The sequence below is a fragment of the Electrophorus electricus genome, chromosome 6, assembly GCF_013358815.1.
Source record: "Electrophorus electricus isolate fEleEle1 chromosome 6, fEleEle1.pri, whole genome shotgun sequence".
NCBI lineage: Eukaryota > Metazoa > Chordata > Actinopteri > Gymnotiformes > Gymnotidae > Electrophorus > Electrophorus electricus.
In genome coordinates this window covers 30,451,201-30,469,867 of record NC_049540.1, presented here as the reverse complement: position 1 = coordinate 30,469,867, position 18,667 = coordinate 30,451,201, and the positions used below count along the sequence as shown (strand labels likewise).

At 44.8% G+C, this 18,667-nt stretch overlaps 1 protein-coding gene across 3 annotated transcripts; it reads left to right on the top strand.

Annotated features, from left to right (window-relative positions):
• Nucleotides 1-1,213: 1,213 nt before the first annotated feature.
• LOC113587440 (arf-GAP with Rho-GAP domain, ANK repeat and PH domain-containing protein 1) lies at nt 1,214-18,610 on the top strand. Of its 3 annotated transcripts, none has more exons than XM_035527216.1 (24): nt 1,214-1,366; nt 1,627-1,715; nt 1,840-1,901; nt 5,619-5,832; nt 5,997-6,077; nt 6,421-6,546; nt 6,748-6,808; nt 6,900-7,020; nt 7,097-7,254; nt 7,342-7,448; nt 8,746-8,945; nt 9,179-9,264; nt 9,504-9,686; nt 9,787-9,961; nt 10,120-10,164; nt 10,505-10,628; nt 11,071-11,170; nt 11,555-11,750; nt 13,315-13,360; nt 13,534-13,709; nt 14,010-14,219; nt 15,252-15,357; nt 17,305-17,452; nt 17,622-18,610. In XM_035527216.1, the coding sequence occupies exons 2-24, from the start codon at nt 1,651-1,653 to the stop codon at nt 17,667-17,669; spliced, it is 2,838 nt and encodes a 945-aa protein (XP_035383109.1). In that variant the 5' UTR covers nt 1,214-1,366; nt 1,627-1,650; the 3' UTR covers nt 17,670-18,610. The 3 variants fall into 3 exon arrangements, with proteins under 3 accessions (XP_035383109.1, XP_035383108.1, XP_026881901.2); XM_035527215.1 differs by having other exon boundaries at nt 5,616-5,832; XM_027026100.2 differs by having other exon boundaries at nt 1,214-1,715; nt 5,616-5,832.
• The last annotated feature ends 57 nt before the right edge of the window (nt 18,611-18,667 follow it).

Below are 18,667 nucleotides of genomic sequence, written 5' to 3'. Positions count from 1 at the left end.
ACTATAAAAATATTAAACATCACTGTACATTCCTCAACTTCACTTACATAAGCTTACATACATTATCAGACACTGTCATTTACATACAGCTTGCATATATTATCATCTACATACAGCTTGGCTACCTTATCAGACACTGTGGTAAGGTGAGGGCATGTGTCTGTGGTGAGGGTGCGTGTCTGAGATGAGGGGGTGTGTCGTGTGTGTCTGAGGTGAGGGTGTGCATCTGAGGTGAGGGTGTATGTCTAAGGTGATGGCATGTATCTGAGGGGACGTTGTGTGTCTGAGATGAGGTGTGTGTCTGAGGTGATGTGTGTTTGAGGTGAGGTCGTGCATCTGAGCTGAGGGTGTATGTCTGAGTTGAGGGTGTGTGTCTGAGGTTAGGGTGTGTGTCTGAGCTGAGGGTGTATGTCTGAGGGGAAGGTGAGTGTCTGAGGTGAGGGTGTGTGTCTGTCCCTGACAAACCCAGTTTACCACCCCCTCCAGATCATACACACAAAGTGGAATTATTTAATTGTCTTCACAGATCTAGTGCTTCTGCAACTTGCTTCTTCTTAGAAAAGCATTACAAAGGGAATTCTCACATTACAAAGGGAATTCTCACATTACAAGGGGAATTCTCACATTACAGGCTGGTGGATTCCAGGTATCCCAGTACAGACAGTGAGAGCGCTAACTATATCAAGTAGTGTTTGTATAGTATTCTCGAACATTCCCATTTAACCTCCCTAACGGTATTCACTCATAGGTGAGAGAAATAACGAGTCTGTCTGACCGATCAGTGTATCAGCAAATGTATGAAAATCTCACATTCTGTCTATAGCAGGGTCGAAACAATAGAGGGCAGAAATAAACCCGGTAGTTATATTACGAACGTCCGCGCTTTATCACGTTTGATCTTTAAAGCTAAACGTTGACAAGCAACATTTATATTTACATTACATTTATTATTAACTCGACCTACAATATTCGTTTCACTCTATATCCCCCCCCCCCCCCCCCCGCCACACACACACAGCCGTGGTTTGGCCTTGCAGATCTATGTGTAAGTAACTTCAGCCCTGCAGGTTTCACTCTGTCTCAAGTTGTTGTGTTTTTATCAGTCAGACCAACCCAAAGCCGTCAGCAGGAGGAAAGGACTCGGCCAAACGGGTCAAACGAGTGTAACCACCGGTTAATGAGAAACACGCCTGCGCTGACATTTACCGGCGCAGAGTCCCGTCCTGCCGAGGTCGGTGCTGCTTTTCTCTATTACTCCAAGCCTTGTCTGGTTTGTACCTTCACCAGTGAGGTTATCTGAGTTTGGTTTGGAGTGTTATCATATCGAGCCATTACAATAAGGAAGTCACCTTTGACCAGCATTAAGGTGTGTATGATGATTATTTCAATAAGAAATTTTAGTTTTGATATGCTCAAAAAAAATCTTTACTTGACCTTGCTTGTGTTTGCCTTTTCATCTGTTTGAGCTGTTTGTTTTCATGTTTAGCCTGTATTCAGGTAAGTAGTAGTTACGTGTGAGGTCATTTTAGAACGCTGCATATTTCTACATCAATCAGAGTAACTGTAAGTGTAAATGTAAGTGTAAAACTTCTTCTTTAGTTGACATTGTTTATGACATCCCTACAGACCTTCATATCCTCCTGAGCTGACATGTCTGCTCCAGTCCCAAAGCCACGGGCCAGATACAAGATCTCCAGGGATCCTTCCACTGAGAGGTGAGCACATGTCAGCAGTATTGCATTACCAAACCAAACCTGTACTTGTCGGTACTTGTATGTTTAAAGTTTTCCCCTCAGTGTATCTAAAGGAGGGTCTTTTGTCTTTTTGTTTGGTTTGTAGTAACATCATGGCGGTCGATAAACCAGAGGAAAACTACAGAAATCCGGGACAGATCATCTCAGGTAAGTTGTAAGACTTAAAAAAAACAACACTTCATGTTACAGTGGTAGACCTACTACAGTACAAACACGCAAGCAGATTACATTATGCTAATGTATTATTACATTATGTAATGATTTATTGGTTGTGACATAACGTAATTAGTACTGTGTGGGTCATGTAAGAGCCCTGGTCTTTGATGCCTCATGCCCTTTAAAGAGTTTGCTTTCAATGTCTCATGTCAGTCTTAAGGAAATCGTCCTTATAATTAACTTCTTCCAGATGTGATTGATGTCACGCTGTTGTTTATGTTGTGTGTTTCACGGGTATTTTTGACCAGCGTTACCTAGGAAACTGTCCTTGTACACTAATGTTGTGATTAGGCATGTGGCCTGAAGCACTGTGGAATTGGAGTATGCCTGAGAAGGTTTTCAGTCATCAGGTCGCTGGATAGTCATGCAATGCTGAGAGACATTCCAGTCATATCCAAAACCTCATCAGGTGATGCACATCGTGTCGGTCATGTCCTGAAACCTGTCATGTGAAACAAGGCTGAGATGTTAGGACTGCTGTAAGTAGATGATAAGTGATGTCACGAGGGGAGTCACCACACAAGCCGGTTTGTCGTCTCGAAAATCTTCCTGTGTGAACTGGACTTGATGCCGTAATGCCTGCACCTCCTAGTCTTTGATCAGCTGTCGTCTCTAAACCCATGACTGGATGTTTAGGAGACACCTTTAACCCAAGTTAAATGTCCCTGTAAAATAACCTCCATTCAGACATCTTGCTCAAGCTGAGCGCTGTTCTGCTACACAGGTTGTTGTTTGGGTTGATTTCTCACACTTTCAGATGCATCTGTAGGAGGGTTGGATGGTTGTAAACTTGAGACAAAGTCATAAGACACCATAATCTCATCCCTCTCCACTTTTGCCTACCAGACTTCATGGATAACGCTCTGGAGGTGCTAGTAGGCTACCTAGACCTATATATATATATATATATATATATACACACACATACATAAAATATCCAGAATTTGTTAGACACTCTTATCCACAGCCGCTGGTGTGTTTCTCAGTATGGCAATATGTGTGCACCCTGGGAACTGAGTCTATGACTCCATGACCTTTTTGATAACACCTTGCAGTATGTGCTGTGTTGCTGAGTTACTTCCTGACTCTCTGTGTCCTTGCGGGACCATATAAGGGTATGATGGTGGTGTGACTCCCCTGGGAGTGATGGCTTCACCCATCTGTTGGTGCATGAAGTTTTACTTTTTCTTTTTAACTGCTGCTGCAGTGACAGTGACATGGAGGTGACGTGACTGTGAGTGTTGTGCTGGTATCAGTGTATCAGTGCACAAGTGTGTCAGTGTCACTACTACATCCTGAGTGTGAGTGTATCAGTACACAAGTGTGTCAGTGTCACTACTACATCCTGAGTGTGAGTGTATCAGTACACACGTGTTTCAGTGTCACTACTACATCCTGAATGTGAGTGTATCAGTACACAAGTGTGTCAGTGTCACTACTACATCCTGAGTGTGAGTGTATAAGTACACACGTGTTTCAGTGTCACTACTACATCCTGAGTGTGAGTGTATCAGTACACACGTGTTTCAGTGTCACTACTACATCCTGAGTGTGAGTGTATCAGTACACAAGTGTGTCAGTGTCACTACTACATCCTGAGTGTGAGTGTATCAGTACACACGTGTTTCAGTGTCACTACTACATCCTGAGTGTGAGTGTATCAGTACACAAGTGTGTCAGTGTCACTACTACATCCTGAGTGTGAGTGTATCAGTACACACGTGTTTCAGTGTCACTACTACATCCTGAGTGTGAGTGTATCAGTACACAAGTGTGTCAGTGTCACTACTACATCCTGAGTGTGAGTGTATCAGTACACACGTGTTTCAGTGTCACTACTACATCCTGAGTGTGAGTGTATCAGTACACAAGTGTGTCAGTGTCACTACTACATCCTGAGTGTGAGTGTATCAGTACACAAGTGTGTCAGTGTCACTACTACATCCTGAGTGTGAGTGTATCAGTACACAAGTGTGTCAGTGTCACTACTACATCCTGAGTGTGAGTGTATCAGTACACACGTGTTTCAGTGTCACTACTACATCCTAAGTGTGAGTGTATCAGTACACACATGTTTCAGTGTCACTACTACATCCTGAGTGTGAGTGTATCAGTACACACGTGTTTCAGTGTCACTACTACATCCTGAGTGTGAGTGTATCAGTACACAAGTGTGTCAGTGTCACTACTACATCCTGAGTGTGAGTGTATCAGTACACAAGTGTGTCAGTGTCACTACTACATCCAGAGTGTGAGTGTATCAGTACACACGTGTTTCAGTGTCACTACTACATCCTGAGTGTGAGTGTATCAGTACACAAGTGTGTCAGTGTCACTACTACATCGAGTGTGAGTGTATCAGTACACAAGTGTGTCAGTGTCACTACTACATCCTGAGTGTGAGTGTATCAGTACACACGTGTTTCAGTGTCACTACTACATCCTGAGTGTGAGTGTATCAGTACACAAGTGTGTCAGTGTCACTACTACATCCAGAGTGTGAGTGTATCAGTACACACGTGTTTCAGTGTCACTACTACATCCTGAGTGTGAGTGTATCAGTACACAAGTGTGTCAGTGTCACTACTACATCCTGAGTGTGAGTGTATCAGTACACAAGTGTGTCAGTGTCACTACTACATCCTGAGTGTGAGTATATCAGTACACACGTGTTTCAGTGTCACTACTACATCCTGAGTGTGAGTGTATCAGTACACACGTGTTTCAGTGTCACTACTACATCCTGAGTGTGAGTGTATCAGTACACACGTGTTTCAGTGTCACTATGTCCAGAGTGTGAGTGTTTCTGTGACAGTCAGTGGTTAGGAGGCAGACACGTGTGGAGAAGAATGAGATTTATTAAGGGCAAATCCAGAGTCGTAGTTGTTGGAGTAGTCCAGGGTCATAGAGCCAACGCGGAGAGTACAGGAATACATTATAAACAAACAAACACTTGAAGGCAAACAGGGGAAGCAGGCTATAACAAAGGCTAGGAAACATGAAGGCTAGGATAGCAAAGCAGGCTAACATAAACGAAGGTTTTGAAACACAGACAGGCTTTCATACATCCACCAGACACAATGAACAGCAAACACACAGGGCATCAGACAGGGTTTAAATACATGAACTTAACAAGGTAGAAATGAGGGACAGATGTAATGAGCAATGACAGAAATGAGCAATCAAACGAGGGGCAGAGAAAACTAAACTACGGCATGGAACTAAAACACACAAGACAGGGAAAACATGGAACAGGGAAGATGGGAGGGACTAACCGTGACAGTATCTGTACACACACACATCAGTGCCACTATGTCCAGATAACATCTAATACTCTGTATAGGGAAACAGATTGCTATAGTTTCTAACTGTGTCTAGTAAAAAACACTAATGTAGGTGTAATGTCAGTGGTGAGGGTAAATACACAATGTGCAGCCGTTTCCTGCAGTTCGTGTCATTGCACTAGCACTGAATGTTCCTCTGTAACGCAGGTTTCTGCAGTGTGCTGTGCTCTGCTTCTAATAAACCAGATGAAGATCAAAGGCTCAATATGGAATCTGCAGCTGATTCCAGATGTCATACTATTGGGCTCTGCTGTTAATCTGCTTCCTAATGTCTACATGTTGTCCTTTGGTTCCACATAAGAAGTCGATATGAACTGCAGCAGAGGAACATGTGAGAAGTTCATATGGTCAGTTTCTCTGCCCCTAACACCGTCGGCCTCTGTGGATGAAGAGATGAAGAACTTAACAGAGATTCAGTCAGACTCCTCAAGTGATGAGTGTCCTCTGACTCCAGCCTCCCCCAAATCAGACCAGACCCCCAGCAAGGCTGCTGGCGAACACAGTTACACTGACAAGATGTGGGTAGAACTCAGTTCTGTCACTATACCTGTATTCAGGTTGTTTTTACATTATGTGGTCAATAGACAATGTTTAACATGGCTAACTATAATATAAAATCATTTATTATCATATTATTATAGTTCATAGACCAACTGTAGGGTTCAAAGTTGTTGTTTTTCAGTGTACCTCATGTGGCAAATGTTCAGTGTGGAGACCCTCAGTCAACAGACCCATTAGAGGCCAGAGTTGCCAAGAAACCACGGTAGGACACTATACCTTACTCAGAGAACTACTACAGTACAACAGTGCAGACCTAGTACAGTTCTAGTACATGAACACACCAGTACAGTTTTCCTAATCACATTTATTTTCACTGTAAAACCAGGGAGAAGGTGAGATGGGATGATAATTTCAACAAGTTTGCAATGAAAATGAAACCTTCCTAAAATATGATCCTTCTAAAATATGCCACCAGTCTGCGACAGATGCTCTGTTTTTTAGTGGTTGTAACAAATGCTGTTTTTGTAAATGTCCCAGGTTTGAGGTACCGGTCTTGTCACTGCTGTGCTTTTCACTGATGCTGTGTGTTTTTCCTGCTGTCCCAGCGCTGCCACCATCCGTGTGAGCAGGAGGAAGCAAAGTCCATCCGGACTAGGCAGCAGAGTGGAGGGCTCCATCAGGGAGAGTGCGGTGGCTCGCTCCAGCTGGCTGGACTTCTGGAAGGGCCGCAAGTAATTAACGTGTTACCATTCTGTCACGTTATTTGGACATGCAGATATATTTTGGAATTTTACATGTTTTGATGGTGTGTTGACTGGATGTAAAAGCGTTGTGTAGCATATTGCTGGTAAAGTGTCCTTGGGTTCTGAGAGAGGTGCTACAGATGCGTAACTTCATATTACATCATGTTTTCTGCTCCCCATTGCCTGTAGGCACAATGTTCTGTGGGCCACTTTTGATGGTCAGCTGATGTCTCTATGGAAAAAACGCTCGGTAAATTAGACAGGGTGTCACCTCTTTTTTGCAATCCCACTATCATTAAATTCCTTTTGTGATAGCATCACATTCCACTTTTTCATTGTAGGACAAGTTCACAGAGTACGTGTTCCATGTCTCAAGCATTTCCAGTGTGCGTCAGCAGGACAAAGGGCGATTCTCTATATATTTCCGCAAAAAGCACTTTGAGTTCATGGCTCACAGCGAAGGTGATGGGGGGGTTCCTCAAGGTTCTGTGCTCTGTCCTCTTCATGTCTCTGGTTCTCATGAATTCTCTGGCTGCAGCTGTGCAGGTAGGGTGGGTATCATCACTGCATGCGTCCCGTGGCCAAGACCCACCAGCACCGCCAGAGCAGCACGGTTCCCTGGTGTTGAAAGAGCAGCGTAGTAAGGTGTACGCTGCCATCTGCGGATACAACCTGTGGATCTACAACAGCAAGGAGGTGGAGACACAGACTGTCCTCATTCACATGTACCGTAAGGGAAGACATTTGAGGAGATAAACACACCATTCTGATCTTGCCTTGCAGGACTTTACTTTGGGTCTGGGGATGACCATCGTGTCCATGAATGTCGCGTCTGTGAAGCAGACTGGACGCCACAGTTTTAGCCTCATCACACCATACAAAACATTTAAGTGAGTCTTTCTTCTAGTGTTCACCATCTGATTTGTCAGAAAATACTTTAATTAAAATAGTAATATATCTCATACTAAACAGGACTCATTCTAAATCACACAGTAAGTGCTGTATTGTTTCTGTGGAGTTGAGCTGTCGAGGTTGGGATCACGGACTGGATTTAAATCACCTCCACCTACAACTGGTGATCCAGAAAGCTTGTAAACATTTGAACAAAGTCTGAAAAAAAAAAGAATCATCAGAATTTGGGACGCAGTTGTTTACGATGTTAACTGATGTTTATGTACGATGTTTATGATGATGAATCCCACTGCATCAGCAGTAGTATTATGGGTGAACACACATATTTGTTTATCAAGATTACTACACTTCCTTGTATTGGGCAGAAAATATGTGACATAAGTGCAGTGAATTCAGGTTGGATTGTTCTTGCTCAGATACAGCGGTTTGGTGGTTAAGTGTTGGAGAACATTAACTTTGATCCAGAGAGCTGAATCTGTAAATATTCCAGGTCTGAAATTTGAGAGATGACATTTCAGATTTTTCTGTGTAGAGTGGATCACAGCTGACTGGTTTCTTGCATGCATGTGTGTGTGTATGTGTGTTTTTTTGCAGGCTTTATCTAAAATACTGTGTAACTGCAGGCCTTATCTTGTGTGTATGTGTACTAGTAGAGTACGTGATCTATACCAAGAATATGAATATGTAATGGTACAAAGAAAAGTGATGTAACGCAGATGAAGGAGAGGAACTTAAACCCAGTGTTCTGGTGTCTAATGCACATGTGATGGTAGTGAGACTGTGCACTGGATTAAAATATGATGATTTACCTGTGAAATGTGACATCTTACCTGTGGTTTATCGCTAATGTTGAAGGTTACTGTTTGGGTGGGATGGGGCTGGGCAAGTAACTGGTAGGTAGAAATGCAGAGAAATAGTGTGACAGGTAGGTGGATATAGATGAATAGTTATAAATAGATATATAGATGAATATGCATTGATGGTGAGACTGATGTATGAAGAGAGAGAATACAAGTTTAAATGTTACAATAACCAGGGCATCCCATATCAGAAGAGCGGTCCATCCACATAGAGTTTGTCCTCAGAAATAACTGCTCTTTTTCCTTTATTTGTATATTTTCTTCTGATAGTGAGACATTTTATTTTAGCAACAGTCCGTTATTTGGTGGGGGAATCGGACATCCATGCTGTGACCTTCATGTTCCTTCTGTTTGAAGTTAGACGTGTGTATGAGAGTTCTCCATACACAGCTGGTCACCTAATGTACCATTACAGCTTCTCAGCCGACTCTTCACGAGAGATGGTGGCCTGGCTGGGCTCTCTGAATGCAGTGATCCTCAGTGCCCTGTCCTGCAGTGAGGTGGCACTGCGCCTCTGGGCCAGCCCCTGGAACAAAGTGTGTGGTGACTGTGGCAGCCCCAACCCAGAGTGGGCATCCATCAACCTGCTGCTGGTCATCTGTGAAGCATGTGCAGGTGAGGAGCCGGGGCCAGTGCAGGGCCCTGCTGCAGGCAGGTACATACAGGTGAGGGTGGGCGGGGCCAGGGCACATGCAAGCATTCTAGTGTCCACACTTCAAAAATCCCAGTTGCATGCAAGATACATACAGGCCTGTCGCTAATGTCTAATGTGGTCATGTGTAATGTGGTTCTGTGTAAGGTGGTCTGGTGTAATGTCCTGTCTAATATCTAACATGGTTCATTTTCAGGAGTCCATCGCTCTCTGGGTAGTAACAGGTCAAAAGTTCGCAGTCTGAAACTGGATAGTAAGGTCTGGACAGAGCCCCTGGTCCAGGTGAGATCCTGTACTAACACCACGAGCTCTGTTAACACATCTCAGAATGAGTCAGCTGTGATAAATGATGTCACATAGAGGTCAGGTAGGTGTGAACATTAACAGATTCACATTTCAAATAATTTTTTTTTTTTTTTTTTTGTGAAAAGTGAATCAAGAAGCTGAGATAATTGGTGTAGTGTGAGGGGCTCCTTCCAGCGGTGTGTGAAGTGTGTAAAGTGTGTACTTGCTCTCTGCAGCTTTTCGTCATTTATGGAAACAAAGCTGCAAACAACGTTTGGGGCCACAACATTCCAGCTGCAGAGCAGATCCTGCCCAACGCGTCGCGGGACCAGAGGGCTGAGTTCATCTACGCCAAATACCAGAGAGGCCAGTACCGCAGAGGACATCCGCTGGCCTGCAGCCAGACCCTGCTCAACAAGGTGTGTCGGGGGGTCTCCCACACGCTCACTGCCAGCTATCCTGGGCTCGGTCAGGCTGAGTGTGTTGAACGTGTGTGTTGCTGTTCTGCTGTGGGTGTAGAGGCTGGGTGAGGTGGTGCATGGGGCAGATGTGGAGGAGACACTGTCTCTGCTGTGCTCGGGGGCAAAGGTTCTCAACATCACTGGAGATCCACACTGCCTCTCAGCCATCACTTTGGCAGAGAATGCCGGCCAGGCACTGCAGACCGAACTGCTCCGACACAATGAGTTTGTAGGTGAGGAGACAACCTGACCGTACTACAGTGCTCCACAGCAACACGGCCACCAGTTCTTCTGTTTTTCAGAAGTTGTAATGGTGGTTTAATTGGTCATGAATTGTCTGGAGGTTTTTCCTGAACCTTCACCTTGGCTAACTGTTGTGTGCGGTTTACAGAAGCACCTGACTTTGACCAGCAGAGACTGCCTCTTGAACCGACAAGTGAGGACTCATATCATATCTCTGTGACACACTTGTCTGGTCTGGTGGACCGTGAGATTCTCACATTACATCTCTGTGACACACTTGTCTGCTTTGCTGTTCTTTGTTCTATTTTTGTTCAAAGTGAAGGGTGTATGTGGCATGTGTATTTACAGAATGGTGTGTATGATGTCTCTCTCTGTGTGTGGTGTGTGTATTTACTGTTTTAGCTGGAATGTATGTTGTGTGTTTAGTGTCTGACTGGTTTGTGTTTGTGTATGCTCCATATCTGATATGTTTATGATGTGTTTTGGTCGCCTGACTGGTGTTTATTGGTGTGTCTGTGTGTGTGTGAGAACAGGACTGGAGGAGCTTCATGGGAAACTGGATGACGAGCGTTTCCTGTTTTCACAGGAGAATGAGTCTGCAGCTTGTGATGTGCTTGACCTCAGAGAGGTCATCTCCATATTTGACCTCTCTTCAGGGTGAGAATACCATAAGGGGTGTGTGTGTGTGTGTGTGTGAGTGTGTGTGTGTGAGTGTGTGTGTGTGTGCGTGTGTGATTCTTTGTTGACACAATTTTTCCAGAATGCATTGATTACATATTTGATCTTAACCTCCATATTTGTTGTATGTGGATTTATAAAAGCCAGTTAAGTGTAAATATGTGTGTGTATATGTGTGCCTGTGTGCTGTGTGTGTATGTGTGTATGTGTGTGTGCTTGTGTGCGTGTGTGTGTGTGTGTATGTGTGTGTGTGTGTGTGTGTGTGTGTGCGTGCGTGTTTGTGTGCGTGTGTGTGCGTGTGTGTGTGTGTGTGCGTGTTTGTGTGCGCGTGTGTGTGTGTGTGTGTGTGTGTGTGTGTGTGTTTGTGTGCGTGTGTGTGTACATCTGTTTGTGTGGGTGTGTGTATGTGTACACACCTCAGGAACACCCATGAGTTTGAGGTGCTGACTCTGACAGACAGCCTCAAGTGCAGTGCAGATGCACGAGACTCTCTGCTGTCTCACATGCTGCACATTATCCGGGTACGAACCAATCAGGACTGCACTCACATATACTCACACACTCACACACACACACACACACTCTACAGTCACCCTCACACACATGCACTCTACAGTCACACACTCATGCACACACATGCTTCAGTCACACACACTCTTCAGTCACACACTCACACACACACTACACACACACTTATGCACACACTCTTCAGTCACACACACACACACACACTCTACAGTCACACTCTACAGTCACACACACACACACACACACACACACACACACACACACATACACACACACACACACACACACACACACACACACACACACACACACACACACACACTACAGTCACTTACTGCAGGTGCTGAGCAGCTGCTGACGGCTGGTCCTGTACTCAGGTGGTTCTGCCGGGCCCGCTGACAGATGAGGAGCTGGAGGGGGTTCTGGCTGTGTCCCGCGTGTCCTTGCTGGAAGGAGCTGGGCTGCAGCATGTGGAGGTTTGGGCTTTACTTCGCCCCGGCCAGCTGCTCATCTGCCCTCTACTTCCCCATGCCCTGCGCAGGGCAGTGACCCTAAGCCAGAACACCCACTACAGTGCGTATACACCCACACCCACATCCACACCCACTACAGTGTATACACACCCACACCCACTACAGTGTGTACACACCCACACCCACACCCACTACAGTGCGTACACATCCACACCCACTACAGTGAGTACACACCCACACCCACTACAGTGCATACACACCCACACCCTCACCCACTACAGTGAGTACACACCCACACCCACACCCACTACAGTGAGTACACACCCACACCCACACCCACTACAGTGCGTACACACCCACACCCTCACCCACTACAGTGAGTACACACCCACACCCACACCCACTACAGTGAGTACACACCCACACCCACTAGTGCATACACACCCACACCCTCACCCACTACAGTGAGTACACACCCACACCCACCACAGTGCGTACACACCCACACCCTCACCCACTACAGTGCATACATACCCACACCCTCACCCACTACAGTGAGTACACACCCACACCCACACCCACTACAGTGAGTACACACCCCGACCCACTACAGTGCATACACACCCACACCCACACCCACTACAGTGAGTACACACTCACACCCACTACAGTGCGTACACACCCACACCCTCACCCACTACAGTGAGTACACACACACACACACCCACTACAGTGCGTACACACTCACACCCTCACCCACTACAGTGCATACACACCCACACCCTCACCCACTACAGTGAGTACACACCCACACCCACACCCACTACAGTGAGTACACACTCCGACCCACTACAGTGCATACACACCCACACCCTCACCCACTACAGTGAGTACACACCCACACCCACTACAGTGCATACACACCCACACCCTCACCCACTACAGTGCATACACACCCACACCCTCACCCACTACAGTGAGTACACACCCACACCCACTACAGTGCATACACACCCACACCCACACCCACTACAGTGAGTACACACCCACACCCACTACAGTGCATACACACCCACACCCTCACCCACTACAGTGAGTACACACCCACACCCACTACAGTGCATACACACCCACACCCACACCCACTACAGTGCGTACACACCCACACCCTCACCCACTACAGTGAGTACACACACACACCCACTACAGTGCGTACACACCCACTACAGTGAGTACACACACACACCCACTACAGTGCGTACACACCCACATCCACACCCACTACAGTGAGTACACACCCACACCCACTGCCACTACAGTGAGTACACACCCACACCCACTACAGTGAGTACACCCACACACAATAGTGAGTAACCTCTCCACACCCATGTCTGTGTTTGAGGGACGAGGTGCAATCACAGGTTCAGTGCTGGTGCTGCACAGCTGATGGTTGATGCTTGCAGTGGGTGGTGATGATGATGGTGATGATGATGGTGATGATGGTGATGATAATAATAAGTTCAATTTATATAGCGCCTTTCACAGACACAGACACATGATGATGATGATGATGATGATGATGATGATGATGGCAGGCTGTAGGGCGAACAGTCTACTTGTGGTGGCTGATGTCATTGGATTGATAGGATTTTGTCAATTTGCAGACCTGCGTGCTTCTGAGAACATCATTGAAGTAACTACAGCAGGAATGTGAGTGTTTCAGTTTCCCCACAGACTCGCTGCACAGACTCACTACGCAGACTGCACAGACTCAGCTCCTGTAGGGCTGCCACACTGCACAGACTCACTGCAGGTTCTCCTGTTTTTTGCACATGCTCTACGTGCCTTTTCTACCTGCTGCTCTAACCTCTCTGTCCTTGCAGGCTGCTCTACCTACAGTTTGAGCGTGAGCAGAGCTGCAGCAGCTGGTTCTCCCTGCTGCCCAGACTCTCCTCCTTCATGAGGAACCAGCACCAGTCCATGTACCAGCTTCCTTCCAGGATGTGTGGAAGCGTCCCCCCGGAGGTGGAGCGATGCATCTCCCACATCACTCTCTACGGTGAGGGGTGGCCTGTCTGCAAGCCCCCACCAGCCCAGATCTTTACACGGGAGCAGTGACATTCTCTGGAGTCTCTCTCTTTTGTTAGGCAATAAGTAATAAATAATAAGTAGAAAATGTGATAGTAATAAGTAATAAAGTATGTGCATATTATGACTGGGCTGTCCTCCGAAGCAGGCATGCAATAACTATAATAAACAATAAGTCATGGACCTGAGCTACAGATAATTCTGACCTGTTACTGATCAGACTGTTCTCCATTTTGTGTTAATTAATTGTGTTTGTGTGTGTGTGTGTCAGGGTTAAAGGTGGAGGGTTTGTACCGATGCTGTGGTACAGTCACTAAAATCACTCAGCTGGTGGAGGAGCTTCACGCATCTCCTACACAGGCCATTCTGGGCACAAATGAGGGGGACGTGCTGGATGTGGCTGGAGCTCTGAAACAGCTCCTCCGCCAGAGTGTCCAGCTCATTCCAGCTTCAGAGATTGACAGCTGGGCAGAGGCAGCAGGTAGCACACCCAGGGCTCCAAATGTCTCCAAACACCTCCAAAGGCTGTCAGGCTGATCAAATACCACTGTGATCAGCAGAATTCAGACACTCCCATAACATAGACTGGCTATATTTGGCTATATTTGCTCTGCTGTCTTTGATATTCAAAATAAGATTGGAAGTCAAACAAAGAACAAAACGTATTTCTGGTTCCTCAAGTATCAAACTTGAGGAAGGTTCGGGTTAAGGAAGGCACTATGTAAATAAAGCTGTCTTACGTAGGAAGATTTTCTTACGTTTCCTCAAATCATATTGAGGGAACTAGGGCCAGTATTCATAAGCTCTCCCTATAGTACTGGCCACCGAGAAAGGTCTTCTCTCAGCAGAAAGGTCTCTAGTTCTGCCTGAGGGAATTCATGAGCTCAAGACAGCATGTGAAGCCAAGACACACTGGGATTTTGGGGATAAATGCCCAAAAGAGTAATGAAGAAAGATGTTGGCACTGAGCAATATAGTGATAGTAGACCTGATATCACCAGTAGTGATAATAGACCTTGTATCTCCAGTAGTGATAGTGGACCTGATATCTCCAGCAGTGATAGTAGACCAAGTATCAGAGAAGGCCACGTATCTCCAGTAGTGATAGTAGACCAAGTATCAGAGAAGGCCACGTATCTCCAGTAGTGATAGTAGACCTCGTATCTTTAGTAGTGATAGTAAACCAGGTTTCAGAGTAGACCAGGTATCTCCAGCATTGATAGTAGACCCTGTAACTCCAGTATTGATAGTAAACCAGATATCAGAGTAGACCAGGTATCTCCAGTAGTGATAATAGACCTGGTATCACTAGGTCAGTAATGGCCAGTTGTTGCGCAGGTGCTCATATGACTGGCTACAGTACTACAGTGCTACTGCAGTGCTGTATGGAGTGACAGATGTCCTACTGCAGTGCTGTGTGGAGAGACAGATATCTTACTGCAGTGCTGTATGGAGAGACAGATGTCCTACTGCAGTGCTGTATGGAGTGACAGATGTCCAACTGTCTCTTCAGCTCACACACAGGAGACCAAGAGACTGGAGGGTTACCGCAGACTGGTGAAGCACCTTCCCCTCGATAACAGGGCCACACTGGCAGCCCTGTGTGGTCACCTCTACCTGTAAGCAATCAGCTCTACTCCATATTATAACAGCTCTACTCTATAAGAGTTCTACTCAATATTATAACAGCTCTACCCCATATTGTAACAGCTCTACTATATAACAGCTCTACTCTATAACAGTTCTACTCCATATTATAACAGTTTTACTCTATAACAGCTCTACTCTGTATTATAACAGGTTTAGTCTATAACAGTTCTACTCCATATTATAACAGCTCTACTCTATAACAGCTCTACAATGTATTATAACAGCTTATAACAGCTCTACTCTGTATTATAATGGTGCTACTCTATATTAAAACAGCTCTACTCTATAACAGCTCTACTCTGTATTAGAAGTTTTACTCTATATTATTCTATAACAGCTCTGCTCTATATTATAACAGCTCTACTTTGTATTATAACAGCTCTATTCTATAACCACTCTATAACAGCCCTACTCTGTATTATAAGAGCTCCACTCCATAACAGCTCTACTCCATATTATAAGTTTTACTCTAACAGCTCTACTTTATAACAACTCTATACTATAACAGCTCTATTCTATTACAACTCTATAACAGCTCTACTCTATAACCTCTACTCTGTATTAACAGCTCTACTCTGTATTATAACAGCTCTACTCTATAACAGTTCTACTCCTTATTATAATAGCTCTACTCTGTATTATAACAGCTCTATTCTATAACAGCTCTACTCCATATTATAGCAGCTCTACTCTATAACAGCACTACTCTGTATTATAACAGCTCTACTCCATATTATAACTGCTCTACTCTATAACAACTCTATACTATAACAGCTCTACTATTATATACAGTTCTACTCTATAACAACTCTACTGTATACTATAACAGCTCTATTCTATAACAGCTCTACCCCATAACAGCTCTACTATATAGCAACTCTATAACAGGTATACTCCATAACAGCTCTATTCTATAACAGCTATACTCCATATAATAACAGCTCTACTATATAGCAACTCTATAACAGCTATACTCCATAACAGCTCTATTCTATAACAGCTCTACTCCATATTATAACAGTTCTACTCTATAATAGCTCTACTCCATATTATAGCAGTTCTAATCTATAACAGCTCTACTCTATAACAGCTATACTCCATAACAGCTCTATTCTATAACAGCTCTACTCCACATTATAACAGTTCTACTCTATAACAGCTCTACTCCATAGCAGCTCCATACGATAACAAACCTACTGCATAACAGCAGAAGGCAGAGGACAGTAGTGTAATAAAGGAAGGAGGGCTGTGGTGTCTCTGTTTAAGGTACTGAAGTTGGGGCCCCTGAGTAAAACTCTTAACCCTCAATTACTCAACTTGTGTTCAGTCCGAATTGTAAGTCTTTTTTTTTTTTTTAAAGTGTCAGATAAATGTAAACATACTCAAAGTGAGGTATTACATGTGATCCTGATCTTCATGTGAAAACCACCCTAACTGAAACGTACACATTTATTAATGGAATAAACAAACATGGAACATCAGAAGCCTGAAAGCAGTTTTGCTAAATATTGGTAATGCTGGTATTCTGTGAGTAGATGTTTTAAACTCTGCTCATAAGCCCTTCAGTGCACTTTTCTGATCGTTCCTGCGCACAGACTCCCTGAACAGCACGTAGAGACATGAGCCTGCTGTTACTGCTGCAGAATGCTGCTCAGCTGTGGAGCTGCTGCATTACGCAGACCTCTGAAGTTTAAATGGCAGCTTACTTACAAAACCCAGCAGTACCTGTTAGAAACACCTGCCATGCATCTTTAGGTATGCAACAGGTAGTCAGAAACCCAGTGTATCTAGAAGTTCTGAAGTTGACTGTAGTCTGGATTCAGTTGAATCATGTAAGTGGTAAAAATAGGTTTTCCACATCATTGTTTGTGGACAAGTATGGGAACATAGTCTGAGGCGTGTGTGTGTTTGGGCAGGGTACAGCTGCACAGTCTGGTGAACCGGATGACAGCTCATAACCTTGCTGTGGTGTTCGCGCCCACCCTGTTCCAGGAGCTCGCCATGAGCAGTGACATGGTGCGCCTCACCAAGGAACTCCTCATCCATCACACACTCGTCTTCCTGGTAAGCACCAGCAACTCTCCCTCCAAGCCCCACCCCCTTCAGCCAAATAACTTTTACATACATTTCTGCTTTCTACTGTCACAGAAGAACATGAACACATTTGTAAAAAACAAACATGGTTCACTTGTGTAACACATTTGTAACATTCATTTGTGTGTGTTGCCTGTAGAATAAAGAAGAGGACCTACAGGAAGAAGAGTTGATCACTGTGTTCTGAAACATGAACAACTGACTCTCAGAAAAGATTGAAAACCCTTCTTCAGAGGCTCAGAACTGGGTCACCCACTACTCACATGTTCATGTTTAGAAACCTGAGTGTACGAATACACTCGGCCCTCAAAATCCCTTTTAATGAACATCCAATTTTGTTTCTCATGTATAAACCTCATCTAGACTGGGGGACATGGTATGGTAGCTCAGTAGTTAAGATACTAGACTAGTAATCAGAAGGTTGCCAGTTGAAGTCCCTGCCTGATTGCCACTGTTGGGCCCATGAGGCAGCCCCTTAACCCTCAATTTGTATTCAGTCAAAATAGTAAGTTGCCTTGGATAAAAGTCTCAGATAAACCCAGTAAATCTCGACTGATAATGAGCCATGTCTGCAGTCTGAGGTTACTGAACATGACAACAGTTGTGGGGTGACTGTTCCTTCATAACTGGATTTTTTAAACTATTCCAAGACTGTAAGTCATAGCATATCTCTGGTTCATTTTCACCAATCAGGACATCCTGTGCTAACAGCTCCTGGGACGAAGGTCCTTTCTCCAGTACAGTACATTTAGCTGACGCTTTTACCCAAAGCAACTTAGTTACACAAGCATACACTTTAGGCAACTGAGGGTGAAGTCTCAGAAGCACACCAGCTCCAGCCTAGCAGTGGTGGGGCCTACACCAAACTTCTGATTACATTTACTACTGATTTCCATTACACAGGGTTCCAGCTAGTCTTGGGACATCTGGTACTCACTCTAATTTAAATTCATGAGATATTCTGCCCCTGGTGCTCATATTTAACGAAACCTGCAACAACCGTTCCCCACACATGTAGGGTGTGTCTGTGATTCATTTGAACCAGCTGTGTCCAGTGGGCATTTTCGATGTGTAAAAAGCGAGGTATCGATGTGTAAAAACAGTGATGGGTTATAGACAATTACTAGGCAAGTCAAACTTGTGTTAGCTGACAAAATGCCAAGTGTAACATGCCAACATGTGCTT